This window comes from Pelodiscus sinensis, chromosome 19 (genome assembly GCF_049634645.1).
Source record: "Pelodiscus sinensis isolate JC-2024 chromosome 19, ASM4963464v1, whole genome shotgun sequence".
Lineage (NCBI taxonomy): Eukaryota > Metazoa > Chordata > Testudines > Trionychidae > Pelodiscus > Pelodiscus sinensis.
The window spans coordinates 13,492,812-13,505,670 of record NC_134729.1 but is presented as its reverse complement, the minus strand read 5'-3'; the positions used below and the strand labels follow the sequence as shown (position 1 = coordinate 13,505,670).

The window sequence follows — 12,859 nt, the reverse complement described above, 5'->3', positions numbered from 1 at the left end:
TGCCCTGCCCTCCCTCCTGCTGCCTCCCTTATCTTCCAGCCCCATACTCCGTTACTTTGCAGTGAGACCCAATGGGGAAAACCGAGCACAGTGCAGATGGCCCAGCCTCATTTCACTGAATCAGAAATGGAGAGCTGCAGGGGACCTAAGGAGCTCAAACAATCCACCTCCAGGTGCTGAGGCAGGACCAAGCGGACCTAGAACATCCCTGGTAGGTGTGTGCCCAACCTGTTCTTAAAGCCTGCACTGACAGGGACTCCACAACCCCAAAAGAAACCTTTTCTGCAGTTCTGCTACTGAGCCAGTGAGTCTCCATACCTCCCCGACCAGCCTTGCAACTTCGGGTATGTCTACACTACAAAGTTCATTCGAACTAACAGACGTTAGTTCGAATTAACTTTGATAGGCGCTACACACATGAACTTAATTCGAACTAGCGGAGCGCTTAATTCAAACTAGGTAAACCTCATTCTACGAGGACTAACGCCTAGTTCGAATTAACTAGTTCGAATTAAGGGCTGTGTAGCTACTTAATTCGAACTAGTGGGAGGCTAGCCCTCCCCAGCTTTCCCTGGTGGCAACTCTGGGCACCACCAGGGAAACTCTTCTGCCCCCCTCCCGGCCCCGGAGCCCTTAAAGAGGCACTGGCTGGCTACGGTGCCCGTGCCAGGTGCAAGCCTGCCAGCACCCAGCCAGCAGACCCTGCACCTGGCACGGCTCAAGCCAGCCACCCGCTGCCACCCAGCCCTCTGCCTCTTCCCAGGACCAGGCTGGCAGCTCCCGGGAGCCTGCCCGGGTCCTCAAGAAGCGGGCGCTCGCCTGCTCTAGTGCAGACATCGTGGACCTCATCCACGACCTCCGCACTAGGCACAGGAAAGTGGACGTCTAGGGCAGGAGAGCTGCCAGCCTGGCCACCCAGGAGCAGGTTTGCATGAAAATCAAGGTGGTCCAGTGAGACCCCCGACCCTGAGCCCTGAGCTTAGAATGGCCGTTCTGGGTCAGACCAAAGGTCCATCTAGCCCAGTAGCCTGTCTGCCAACAGCGACCAACACCAGCTACCCCGGAGGGGATGGACCAAAGACAATGACCAAGCCATTTGTCTCGTGCCATCCATCTCCAGCCTTCCACAAACAGAGGCCAGGGACACCATTTCGACCCCCTGGCTAATAGCACTCCATGGACCCAACCTCCATGCCTTTATCTCACTTCTCTTTAAACTCTGTTCCAGTTCTAGCCTCCACAGCCTCCTGCAGCAAGGAGTTCCACAGGTTGACTATTTGCTTTGTGAAGAAGAACTTTCTGTTGTTAGTTTGAAGCCTGCTACCCATTCATTTCATTTGGTGTCCTCTAGTCCTTCTATAATGGGAACTAATGAAGAACTTTTCTTTATGCACCCTCTCCATACCACTCATGCTTTTATAGACCTCTATCATATCTCCCCTCTGTCTCCTCTTTTCTAAGCTGAAAAGTGCCAGTCTCTTTAGCCTCTCTTCATATGGGACCTGTTCCAAACCCCTGATAATTTTAGTTGCCCTCCCCTCTCCCACCTTCTCTCTTCCCCTCTCCCACCTCCTTTTCCCAGTCTCCCCGAGTTTTGTACAATAAAGAGAGATTCTATTTTTGAACACACGTGTCCTTTATTTTGTACATCAGGAAGGGGGGCTAGGGAGGGGTAAGTGGAAGGAGGTGAGGGAGGAATGGGGCACGAGCCTCCGATGGGGAGGACTGGGGTGGCTCTGCGGGCTCCTCGGGGTGGAAGCTCTCCTGCAGCCCCCCGAGTGCCCCCCCCAAGATGGCAGCCTGCAGCAAGTGCAGCCGGGCTGATGGCCAAGTGCAGTGATGTGCCAAGTGTGGGCACTCAGGGCACTCCAAGCCAGGACTCCTTTGCAAGTGGGGAACCCCTGAGAACTGTCTGTCCGGAGTGGGGGTCTGGTCCCTTTAAGCACAGCCCTCGGCTAGCGTGAGACAGCATCTCCACACTCTAAGTCCTAATCTGATGCCCTGCCGGCACTGCTTCTGGCCAGCCTTAACCTCGGTTCAGGGTCCACTCAATGTGGACATGCTAGTTCGAATTAGCAAAATGCTAATTCGAACTAGTTTTTAGGTCTAGATGCACTAGTTCGAATTAGCTTAGTTCAAATTAACTAATTCGAATTAAGTTAGTTTGAATTAGTGCTGTAGTGTAGACTCACCCCTCCATGTGGACAAGAGGAAACTAGCAGGTTTCCTTAGTTAGAATAAGAAAATACTTTTGAAATTGTACTGCTTTCGGGCCCCATCCACTAGGCTGGGTGCCTATGAAGGAAATTGCCTCGCTTTGGTATGATTTGCTCTCAACAAATCCATGATGGCTGTTGCTTATCACCTTATCATCCTCAAAGGTTTAATAAATTGGTTCCTTAATTATGCACATCCCTAACTCAACCGGGAGCCGTACAAGAGTGCAGGGAGTCTAGCAGGGAGGCATGTCGCCTGGGCCCAAACCCCTCTTTGGCCAGTAAAGAGGGAAGTAAAGACCCCAAAGGCGATAAACCCCTTTGACAATTTAGAGGCGCTGATGGGTGCTGTGTGCAGGCCAAGGCCTTGGCCCTTTGACCCTTGATCTAATGGGAAGCTCTTGGGGAGGAACTGCCGGGAGAGTCCAGCGGGGAACATCAATGGGCAATGGTGGATCCCGGAAAGTCAGTAAATCTTCCCCTTCCCTCGGCACAGCCGCGAGAGTGTGGTGCGGTCCGGGGCTGATGGGGCGGCGATAGAACGGAATAATCCTAAGGCCAAAAGCCACCCATCCCCAGGGCCTGGTAGCAGGGGCTGCAGGTTTGTATAATTTTTGGTTGTGCCCTGTTAGCCACACCCCTTGACCCACATTAACCACACCCCGTGATCCCTATTAACCACACCCCTGGCCCCCGTTAGCCAGGCCTCTGGAGGTAACATGCTCAGGGCAAGATGGACACATGACCAGAAGTAAAAGGTGTCATGTCACCCCTCTCGAAGGACTTTTCCCACCATCTTCCTACCAACAGGGATTAGTTTGGCCCCCACCAAACCCACCTCATGCAACTATCCTGAAATTGCATTAACCCAATGTGTGTGACATTAACTTGGGGACAGAGAGGCTGGGGGAAGTGTTCCCTCTAAGGCTATGTCTACACTCCCGGCTTCTTGCGCAAATACAGCCGTTCTTGCACGAGAACCCACAGAGCATCCACACTTCCTACCTGCTCTTGCACAAGGAAATTTACAGTACGGCGTGGTAAGAAAGGGCGTCTTCTGCAAGAGCTACGCTCTTTTCTAACAGGTGTAAGCTCTCTTGCTCAAGAAGGCAGTATGGACGCATGGCAGGGATTTCTTGCGCAAGAAACGCCTACGGCTAAAATGGCCATCGGAGCTTTCTTGCGCAAAAGCACAGCTCACCCATTGCAGTGTGGATGTTTTCTTGCGCAAGACTTCTTGCACAAGAACCCGTCAGTGTAGCCATAGCCTAAGAGTTTCCTCCCATGAGCAGAATGAATTTTGTGTTGTTCACCTGTACTGAGTTCATGTGGCTTGTTTGGATGTGCCACTGTTGCACCCAAGTTAGTAAAAAATATTTTATAAACCTTTACTTAATGATACTTTAATAGCCTTACTCTCATGCTTTTCTTTCTTGTAGTAATAAACCTTTAGATGTCAGATTCTAAAGGACTGGCTCAGCGTGATTCGTGAGTAAGGTCCAGAGGATAAATTGACCTGGGATCTGTGGCTGGTTTCTTGGAACTGGACAGAACTTGTTCAGGGTAGGTGAGATTGGGTTCTAAGACCCCCCCACCCGTGTATGAGGTCCGGGACCATCTGGGGCATGGATATTACTGGGGTGGCGGCGGGGTTTTGCTCTTGAGGCTTCAGGCAGGCAGGTGAAGCGCTCTGTGGGACTGGTTTGTGGCCTGTTTGGGAAGGTCTCCAGTCAGGGGGCTGTAAGGAGCCCTGACTTTGAGCAATTCGCCCTTAGCGGACGCCCTCAGCTGTACCCAGAGCGGCCCGGTCTGTCACACCCTCCTTCCTCATGCCCACCCCTTCTTTCAACCCTTCTCCCAGCACCTCCCCCTCCCCCCTCTTGTTCCCAATACCCTTACCCCCACCTCTCCCTGTCCCCCCTCCCACTGACACCTCCCCTCCTGCCCTTTTCCTCATGGTCTCCACTTTGGCCCCCTGGCATTTGTCTCTCCTCCACGCTGTCCCTTGGTGCCTTCCCCTTTTTCTCCTGACCTGCCCCCCTCCCCTCAGCACAAGCCCCTTCCTCTGCCACGGGGGGCGGACTGGCAATCAACATAGGCCCGGGAAATGGGTTGAGAACGGCCCTCCCCATGACATCACTCCTGCGTGCCCCTCCCCCTTTCTCTGCATCCAGGGCCAGCTTTAGGGTTGTGCCGCCCCAAGCAAAAAAATTTTTGGCTGCCCTCCCCCGTCCCCCTTTTTTTGTCCAGGGAGGGTGCGTGCGCAATTGCAGCTTGCACAGCTTGCTGGGGGTGCCCACACAAATGCAGCTTGTGAGGCTTCCTGAGGAGTGGGGCACAGGCTCCGGGAACAAAAAAAGAGGGGGGCGGCCAAAAAATGTTTTTGCTTGCGGCGGCAAAAAACCTAGAGCCGGCCCTGGATGCAGGGAAGGGGGAGGGGCACGCAGGGGTGACGTCATGGGAAGGGCTGTTCTTGAGCCATCTGCATCACTCTCAGGGTATGTCTACACTAGAGCTAATGTAGGCATTCAAAGTTGCAAATGAAACCTGGGATTTAAATATCCTGTGCTTTATTTGCATCTTCCCGTCCAGGCGCCATTTTTAAAGCCCCCTAGTCTGAACTAACTGCCCGCGGCTACACGCAGCAGTCAAACGTTAACTTGAACTAAGTCCTTAGTTCGAGTTAACTGTTACACTCATCCCGTACTGGCCGGGGCCGGGGAATACAAGGCTCCAGGGCCAGGGGGGAGGATGAGCAGCCAGTGGGTTGGGGCCGGGAGAGAGACCCAGCTCCAACTATTGGTGGAGCAGGGCCTCCGGCTCTGAATATTCCTGGAGCATGGGCACCACGAGCCCATATAGCTCGCCGCCTATGCCTGGTAGCGCTTCTGTAGCGCAAAATCTCTGAGGTGATGGAATGTCCAGGGGCCGTTCCAGCGGGAAAAACCGGTTCCAGCCAGTAAGAACCAGCTCAGCTCAGCTCGGCCTTCTCTAGCTGCTGACAGGCCCTCTGCTCAAAATGGCGTTCACTGACTCCATCTTCAATGGCTTTCACAAACAATCATGAGAATCATGCTTAACTAAACACTTAAATACAAACCCTGCTGCTTTTCCCTGATCATATGTTAAACAGTCCCAGACCCAGACTCTGAACCAGGCAGCTGGGAACACCCACTATTCACACCTCTAATTTCAGAAAACTGACCATTAATTCTTACCCTCAGCTTCCTATCTTTTAACTTGTTCTGGATCCAGGAGAGGACCTTCTCTTTCGCCCCACGACAGCTTACTTGGCTTACAAGCCTTTAGTAAAAGAGCTTGCCAAAGCTTTTCAGAAAATCTAAGCATGTTAGATCCACTTGAACACCTTTGTCCACATTCTTCTTGGGCCTCTCAAAGAATTCTGCTGGATTGGTGAGGCCTGTTTTCCATTTACAGAAACTAGGTTGACGATTCCCCCCAACAAATCATTTTCCCGGGTGTCTCTGACAATTCTGTTTTTAGTGTCATTTCAACCAGTGTGATTGGTACTGAAATCAGGTTTACTGGCCTGTGATTGTCTTAGATATCCCGAGAGAGCCACGACCTTTGCACCCAGCAGGCAAGATACCACGTGGTACTTTTGGTCATCGCAAACCCAGGTGTCTGTTTCTAATGATCAACCCCCCATTACTGACACCTGTCTCTGCCTAATAACTGGAGTTCCCCTCCCCAGAGAGGCATCCTCAGCATGAGAGGATACCGCAGCAGCATCTGGAAAGAGGGTTCCAGCTATGGGCTTGTTTCCTGTTGTTCTAGCACAGATGCTGTCAGACCAGGGTGGGACCATTCCACTGTGTCCTTGGAACCTGCCAACTGTCCCCTGACATTTCTCATACCACAAACCAATGAGGGATTCAAAGGTGATTGTCGGCAGAGGGGAACTTAACCTGAGCCAAAACAACAGCAATGGCAGCAGCACTGCAAACACCAACGTTCAGCTTACCATGCAGGGACAAACCGAGGGACTCTGGCTCCTGAGGGGTGTTTCCGGATCAGGATCTAACTTCAAAATGGCCGTGTAATAAGTGCCTGAACACTGACACTTAGCTAGGAAACACAAAGGCGGCTGTCAACCAGTATCTCAAACCCCACAGGGCATATAAAAAGCAGACGGGATCTTTTCAGGGAAAAAGGCAATGCGATTTGTTTATTGAGAATATAACATAAAAAGCAGCATTTGCACCCACACCCCCAACCCACCCCCTCACATCCCACTCCTGCCTGTAGCTTGGACCAATGTCATGGCCAGCAGGGAAGCAGGGTTCTGTCGCTCACGATCTGATGCTCTGAGGCTTTGCACGACAGACCCCAATGCAAGACACCTCATCTGTTATAGAATTCCTTCTCAGACATGCTTGCGAGTTTTGCTGCGTTGTGCTGGGATCAGTTACTTGGCAATAAAGGGTTAGCTCCAGATTGCTTTCATTGTCACTGCACCAGCATCTTGGGGCTCTTTCTGTCACGTTCTGGTTTCGGTGGGATCTTCTGGGGTGCTTGCCTCAGCTTCAGGGTCACCAATCGGCCCTTCATTAGTCATCAGGTAAAACGGGCCCATATTTCTGAGTAAGCAGGTTCTGAATCAATGCTTCAAATGCAGCCAGTTGGAAGGGGAAGGAAATCCTGGGTGTGGTCATGCTCACTCAGTGGTTTAGCCCTGTAAGGTGTTCAAATGTTGTCATGTAAATACAATTCATGCTGGAATGGGAGAGAGATCCTGGGTGTGCTTGTGTAAATCCAGTTCAGTCAGTGCTACAGGCCTGATGGATGCTCAGTTGTTAGAACGGAATTTTGCCTGTTGTCACTAATTTGACTGTTGTGGGGTCACAAACCATGTTAACCCTAAATGGAGGATTTGTAAAATATGATGCCAGTGCTTACAGGAGAGACACTGTCGTTGTACAGAATCTCGGATGGACAAGTCTTTCCCCTCCAGACTCAAGTGGATTGGATGGGGGGGGGGGGGGAGAAGAGAGCAGAGCTCTGAACCAGCAGGCTACATGCCCTCCAGGCATGATCTGTAAGACTGGTTCAGCCGGTTTCCCTTTCCCTCTCCTCAACCACTAGGCCTTGTAGTGTCCCAGGGAAGATCCCCTTGTGGGGATTCCTTCCCCTGAGATTCTACTCTGAAGACCCACTAACAAAATTATCCAAAGCACGGGACTTGGTGATGGAGGTCTCCCACTATCCAGACATCTGTTGGGAAAACACAGCACGGCACAAATTATCCAGCAAGTTCTTGGAATGTTCTGGAGACCTTTTTTAAAAAGTTTCAGAAGGTGGAGAAAGCAGGAGGCTGTTCTTGAATTATTTAAAAATCACAAAGGAATCCTTCCAAAAGAGGAAACTACATCAAAGTACAAAGGATGGAGATAGGCCAATAGCACAAGAATATAGGGGTAAAGTTAGACAGGCCAAGGCACAAAATGAGCTCCAACTGGCTGGAGACATAAAGGGCGACAAAAAAAAACATTCTAGAAATACATTAGAAGTGAGAGGAAGCCCGAGGAAAGGGTCAGTCCGTTTTTCAGTGAAGAGGAAAACACGAAAACAAAAAATGTGGAAATGGCAGGGCCTGATGAAATGCATCCCAGAATGCTCAAGGAGCTGATTGAGGAGATAGCTGATGGGGGAGCCGCTAGTGGGTGCTGGGCACTCAACAGGTTGTTCCCAGTAGGTGGACCAGCCCCCGATCACTCATGGAGTCCGTGTCTATTGCTGGATTTCCCAGATGAATGCTCGGTTCTTTCCCCCTTTCTATTAAAAGTTCCCTTTGTTATACACAGACTCAGGGCTTGCAGCGGGGGGAGCGTGTTGCCTCTTGGAGGCATCTGGGTTGGTGTTAAGTTTTACCACATTAGTGGCTGGGGGCTCCAGCCAGTTCTGGTCCACACTGGACCCCGAGGGATTGACCCTGAGCCTGGCTGCTGCCGATTCCACATGGCAGCAGGATTCCACCTGGCCAGAAAAGCAGGGAGATGAAGAGAGATACCAAGGGCATGGAGCTCGTTCTGTGCAAACAGGCGGGTTTTCCCAGGGAGGCGACACACAAAGCCCTGGGAAACTCTCCATGGTGCTGACTGCTCGAGGGGATGGGTCGTCTGCACTCACAAGGCTTCCGTCCCAGGGGACGCTGGGAGATATTCAGATCATTACACTGCCAGAGCCAGCACCCGCCTGCCCCAAGCAAGTGATCCCTGGAACTCTCCAGAGAACCCAGGGAAGAGGCCACGGGGGCATGGGAAAGGCCATTCTGTGCTGTGCCTAGGATGGGGGACGCCCCTGGAGAGAGACCAAGGACGTGCCCAGATGGCTCATAACAAATCGCGGGTCTCTCACAGGGCAAAGCACCTGTACAGCAAAGCTAGAGGGGACGGTGTCGCAGGCAGGTGTAGGAGCAAACCAGAGGATCTCTTACCGCCTTGGTGCTGGTGGTGGGGACAGTCGACATGGAGAGATCGTCTGTCTGAGATTTCCGGCCGGGTGGTCGGAATCCCCTGATCCATCTCCTGTACTCCTCTCTCACCTGGGAGTCAAGGACACGGTCACTGCACCGCGTAAGGAACTCTGACGAGATCAGACATGGCTGCCGTGGGGCCGGTGAAGGAGCTGGGTGGGCGCTGATGGGCCATGGGCCTTACCTGGCGATTGAGGAGACAGTGCACCAGGAAGATGAAGGCTCCCTGCAGGCTGTTGATGATGGTGAATAAATACGCCATGAGCGTGGCTGCTGGGCCGACTTGGAGAAGACCAAGGCACCAGGTGCAGCCCAGAATGAAGAGCTGGGCGATGGCTTTAAAGGTCATTAGTCTGGAGAAAGGCAGATAGAGCCCGTTACACAAACCCTGTGGGAAGCTGTGAGGGGGTTCACTCACCACCACAGCACCCCCTGCCGTCTGTCCTAGGAATTAGCTCCTTCTGCTGACAGGATACCTTCCCTCAGGTGGTGTTTCCCCTCTTTCCTCCAGGCCACGGTGTTCTCTTAAGGACACTGCCCTCCGGCAGTGCCCACATCAGTCTCCGGGGGTTGTTGTTTCTTCAGCGGGCCATTCTTCAGGCCCTGCAGTCTGGGTGTTTGCTTGGCCAGAGCTCCCCTAGCCCTGCCCTAGCTCCAGGGAGCCTGCTGCTCCCCCAGCAGTGAGGCTCTGGCTGCTCTCCCTGGGAACAGCAGCCCATCCTCTTATATAGCTCCCAGCTGGGCCCTAATCAACTAATGCAGCCTCAGCTGGGGCTAAACTCCCAGGACCTGCTCCAGGCTGGAGTTTGCCGTTAAAGGGCCAGTGCAGGGCGAACGCCCTGTCACAGGAGCCTCAGGGTCAGCAGGGTCTGGCCAGAGTGGGGTGGAGCTACCGGCCCTGCTTTCCTGTGTGGGACGGGGTTACTGTCAATGCGAACACAATGGGACTCGTTCCCATGGATCCTAGATACGCTGCCCCTCTCCTGCAGTCCCTCGCTCCCTCTCCATGCCCAGGAACATCCAAACCAAGACGCCTGACCCTCCACGACTGCTCCGATGCCTTCTCACCTGTGGCCTCTGAGGGTGGACACATCCGCATTGAGGGAGGACAGACTGCTTCTCAGGATCCACAGGGTCAGGGCAAAGAACGTCACATTTATCTGTGGGCAGCAGGAAATGTTTCCTGTGAAATGTCCCGTCCGGGGCCGGTCAGTCCAGCTCAGTCAGAGAACGATCCCAGGGGACCGAGCCGAATGCTGCAGAACTGGGATGGGACATGGCCTGGGGGAATCATCCCCCTCCTGTAAGGTCCCCAGCAGCGCTCGGTCTCTCCCTACACTCGTAGCTGATGGCAGAGCCAGGGCTGGGATGGATCAATAGGATCACAGGGGCCAGATTCTGCTCAGAGTTCAATATGGAGCCACTCCAGTGGAGTAAATAGGGTTCACACTGGTGTAACTGAGCAGGATTTGGCTCAAAGAGCCCAGATCTTGCCTCTAGAATATTGCCTGAACTTTCCAGCTGTAAAAATTCCTGTTCCCTCGACCCATCCTACTTCCCCACGGGCTAGGGAAGAATATTTAGGGACATCTGTTTCCCGCCTCCCCCCCCCCCGCTCACACATAATCACGGTATGGTGCAGCCCTCTCCCTTCCCCATTCCTTGGGCCATTAGCTAGACTGGACCAGACTTTCTGTCTCTTGGTCAAGCTCCTGCTGACGTCCCCGGCAGCTGTGCCCGAGTAAAGGCTGTGGGCTGGGGACAGGGCACAGGGACGGATCCCGCGACCGGCCAAAGCGGATGAACCAGGTGGCTCCTAACTGGGTCTTTCCTTGTGTTTTATGGACACACCTTCTCCTCCCTGCTTCCTGAAATCAGTGGGGCTGCCAAGGTGGGAGAAGGGGGCTGGGGTTCTGTGAGGTACCCACCAGGATTATGGCACAGACTGGCCCCAGGAAACTCCAGCGAAAGCCTCTGTCCAGGCTGAGCCAGCAGCTACAGGCAGGGAGGAAGACGCGCATTACCCCCCACGTGAGAGCGTAGGGGCAGGAATGTGATCACTGCCCTGCGAGCGACGGGTGTCACAGGGCATCTCCTCCCACCCACACAGTGGATCTCAGCCAGCCTGTGCCATTGGGACCCCCTTGCAGGCCAAGAGGTTCTGCCTACCCCAACCCCATCAACGAGAGCCTCCCCCACTGCCTGTCAACCCCACCTCTTCATGGGGAGCCAAGGGGGCAGCAAATGTAAATCAGCCTCTCTGCACTGGAGCAAGCAACGTGACACTGATTTACACCAGCAGGGGGTCTAGCCTGGGATCCCTAGAACACGCCCCACCCTCCTTTAGTGGAGTTGCTTGCTTTAGAGGGGAGACCCTCAGGGATTTGCCGACGGTACAGAGGTGCGTTTCTCCCCAGCACCACAAACTCAGCCTGGACCTTCCAAGATTGTTCTGCAGCGTCAGTGGGGTGAGGACTGGAGCTGCCTGGCACGTGGGCAACTTGGCTACTGTGCTGGGAGTGGCTTAGTGTTCCTGGGGCGGAGGGAGGGCCCCAGGGGGACAGCTCCCAAGCAGGATGAGCAGGGCAATGCAGGCTACGGACACGGAGGCCACGTCCTAGCTCCCCTTCGCGGTGGGCGCTGCACTTACTGGTCGGAAGTTCCGTAGCCTTTAGGATTCACTGCAGCAGAAATAGCCACGATCAGGGCTGGGAATCCGTAGCCAAACGGGTACATGTGTCTCTTCTTGAACCGGCTGGCACTGGTGTAATTCACCACCTTCAGGTTCCTGACTGTGAGGAAGAGGTGCAGCCCCTCCAGGAACATCCAGGTGAAGCAGGCCAGGAGGAGGTAGTGTAGGAGTCCGGCAATTACTGCACAAGCCACAGAGACACTGTAGCTGGAATGGGAATGGCTGGACATGGGGGAGACCTGCATGGGGGACACATCAGGATTCATGTTAACACAGCTCACCAGTTACAGCGCTGCAGAGCCGGCAGGTTCCTTAGTCTAGGGGAGGGCTGCACACTGCAGATGCAGGAAGGCAGCAGAGATTATTGGCTGGAGCAGCAGAGCAGGGCTCAGGGGAGCCAGGTTCTGTTCCTGACTCTGCCGCACAGCCCTCATTTTTTTAGGAATGCAGGATCTGTTGAAAAAGGGTTTATTTTTTGACAGATCCGCGTTTACACTGCTGCTTTGTGTTGACAAAGCTCCATGTCGAAAAAAAACAGTGGCCATGTTTATGCTACTGAGGCGTGGGATATTTAAATCCCGGCTTCATTAGCAATTTCAATGTGCCTAATCTGCATCCCTCTGTCGACATAGCCTGGGATGGGACTGATCCAATTCCTGGAGACAGTGAGACTGAGGCTCCTGTGCCCAGTGTAAAGGAGCCTCACAGGGAGTGGGAACGCCCCCCCGGAATCCCGCCTGTGTCCTGCACACCCAGAACCCAGGGAGCCCCGGGGGTTCACAGCCGCACACCCCAGCCCTGCTGCGAGAGCAGGGGCCGATCGGGGGGAATGGGACCGTACCCCCTGGCTGCTGAGGAAGAGCAGGTCGGCCAGGAAGAGGCAGAGGCAGAGCTGCAGGTGGAGGGCGGTGCTGACGTTCCAGAGGGAGCGGCACAGGAGGAAGGTGAGGATGGCGAGGAGGAGGCACAGCAGGGAGAGACTCAGGCCCACGTAGGTGAGGATGGTCAGTGGGCGACTCTCCTGTAACACAGCAAAGGAGAATCCCCATTAGCCAGCCCAGCCCTTGGGTCCCACTCAGCCTTTTCCCCACAAAGCCTCCGTCTCTCCCGGGGCAGCTTTGCCAAGCTCAGGCTGAGCGCGGAGCTCGGGGTCCAGCCCGGGGAGCCGAGTCTCAAGGGGAGATACCGTTGCTGCGCTGGGAGCCATTAGGATGGCGAAGCTGGAGAGATGGTCGCAGCTGCAGGTCGTGTGGGTGCTGTTCACGTGCAGGGTGGTGCACCCGTCTGGAGACCAGCTCCCTTTGCCATCCTCAAACTCCCAGTAGACGCAGAGAGCCACTTCCTGCTCCTTTCTGGGCTGGAAACACGACAGAACCCTCCTTACGGGAGCACAGACAGTCGTTTCTGTGATCACGTGTCTATCACATCCGAGCCACCTTCAGCTCTACGGCTCTC

The 12,859-nt window shown here is 54.1% G+C and overlaps 2 protein-coding genes across 5 annotated transcripts in view; both read right to left on the bottom strand.

Annotated features, from left to right (window-relative positions):
* The window catches only part of LOC102454223 (adhesion G protein-coupled receptor E3-like), a 145,982-nt gene that overhangs the window by 81,909 nt on the left and 51,214 nt on the right, over positions 1-12,859 (bottom strand). The window lies entirely within an intron of this gene.
* Positions 5,984-12,446, bottom strand: LOC102457829 (adhesion G protein-coupled receptor E2-like). The gene is made up of 7 exons (XM_075902429.1): positions 12,246-12,446; positions 11,363-11,643; positions 10,641-10,707; positions 9,781-9,872; positions 8,897-9,065; positions 8,674-8,781; positions 5,984-7,451 (listed from the first exon to the last, which is right to left on the bottom strand). The coding sequence occupies exons 2-7, from the start codon at positions 11,632-11,634 to the stop codon at positions 7,440-7,442; spliced, it is 720 nt and encodes a 239-aa protein (XP_075758544.1). The 5' UTR covers positions 11,635-11,643; positions 12,246-12,446; the 3' UTR covers positions 5,984-7,439.

Coding starts and splice junctions, on each gene's coding strand:
- LOC102457829 (XM_075902429.1), bottom strand. CDS start 11,634: ATGTCCAGCCATTCCCATTCCAGCTACAGTGTCTCTGTGGCTTGTGCA. Junction 9,873..10,640: donor CAGTCTGTGCCATAATCCTG/GTGGGTACCTCA, acceptor TGCTGCCCACAG/ATAAATGTGACGTTCTTTGC. Junction 8,782..8,896: donor ACTGTCTCCTCAATCGCCAG/GTAAGGCCCATG, acceptor CTTGACTCCCAG/GTGAGAGAGGAGTACAGGAG.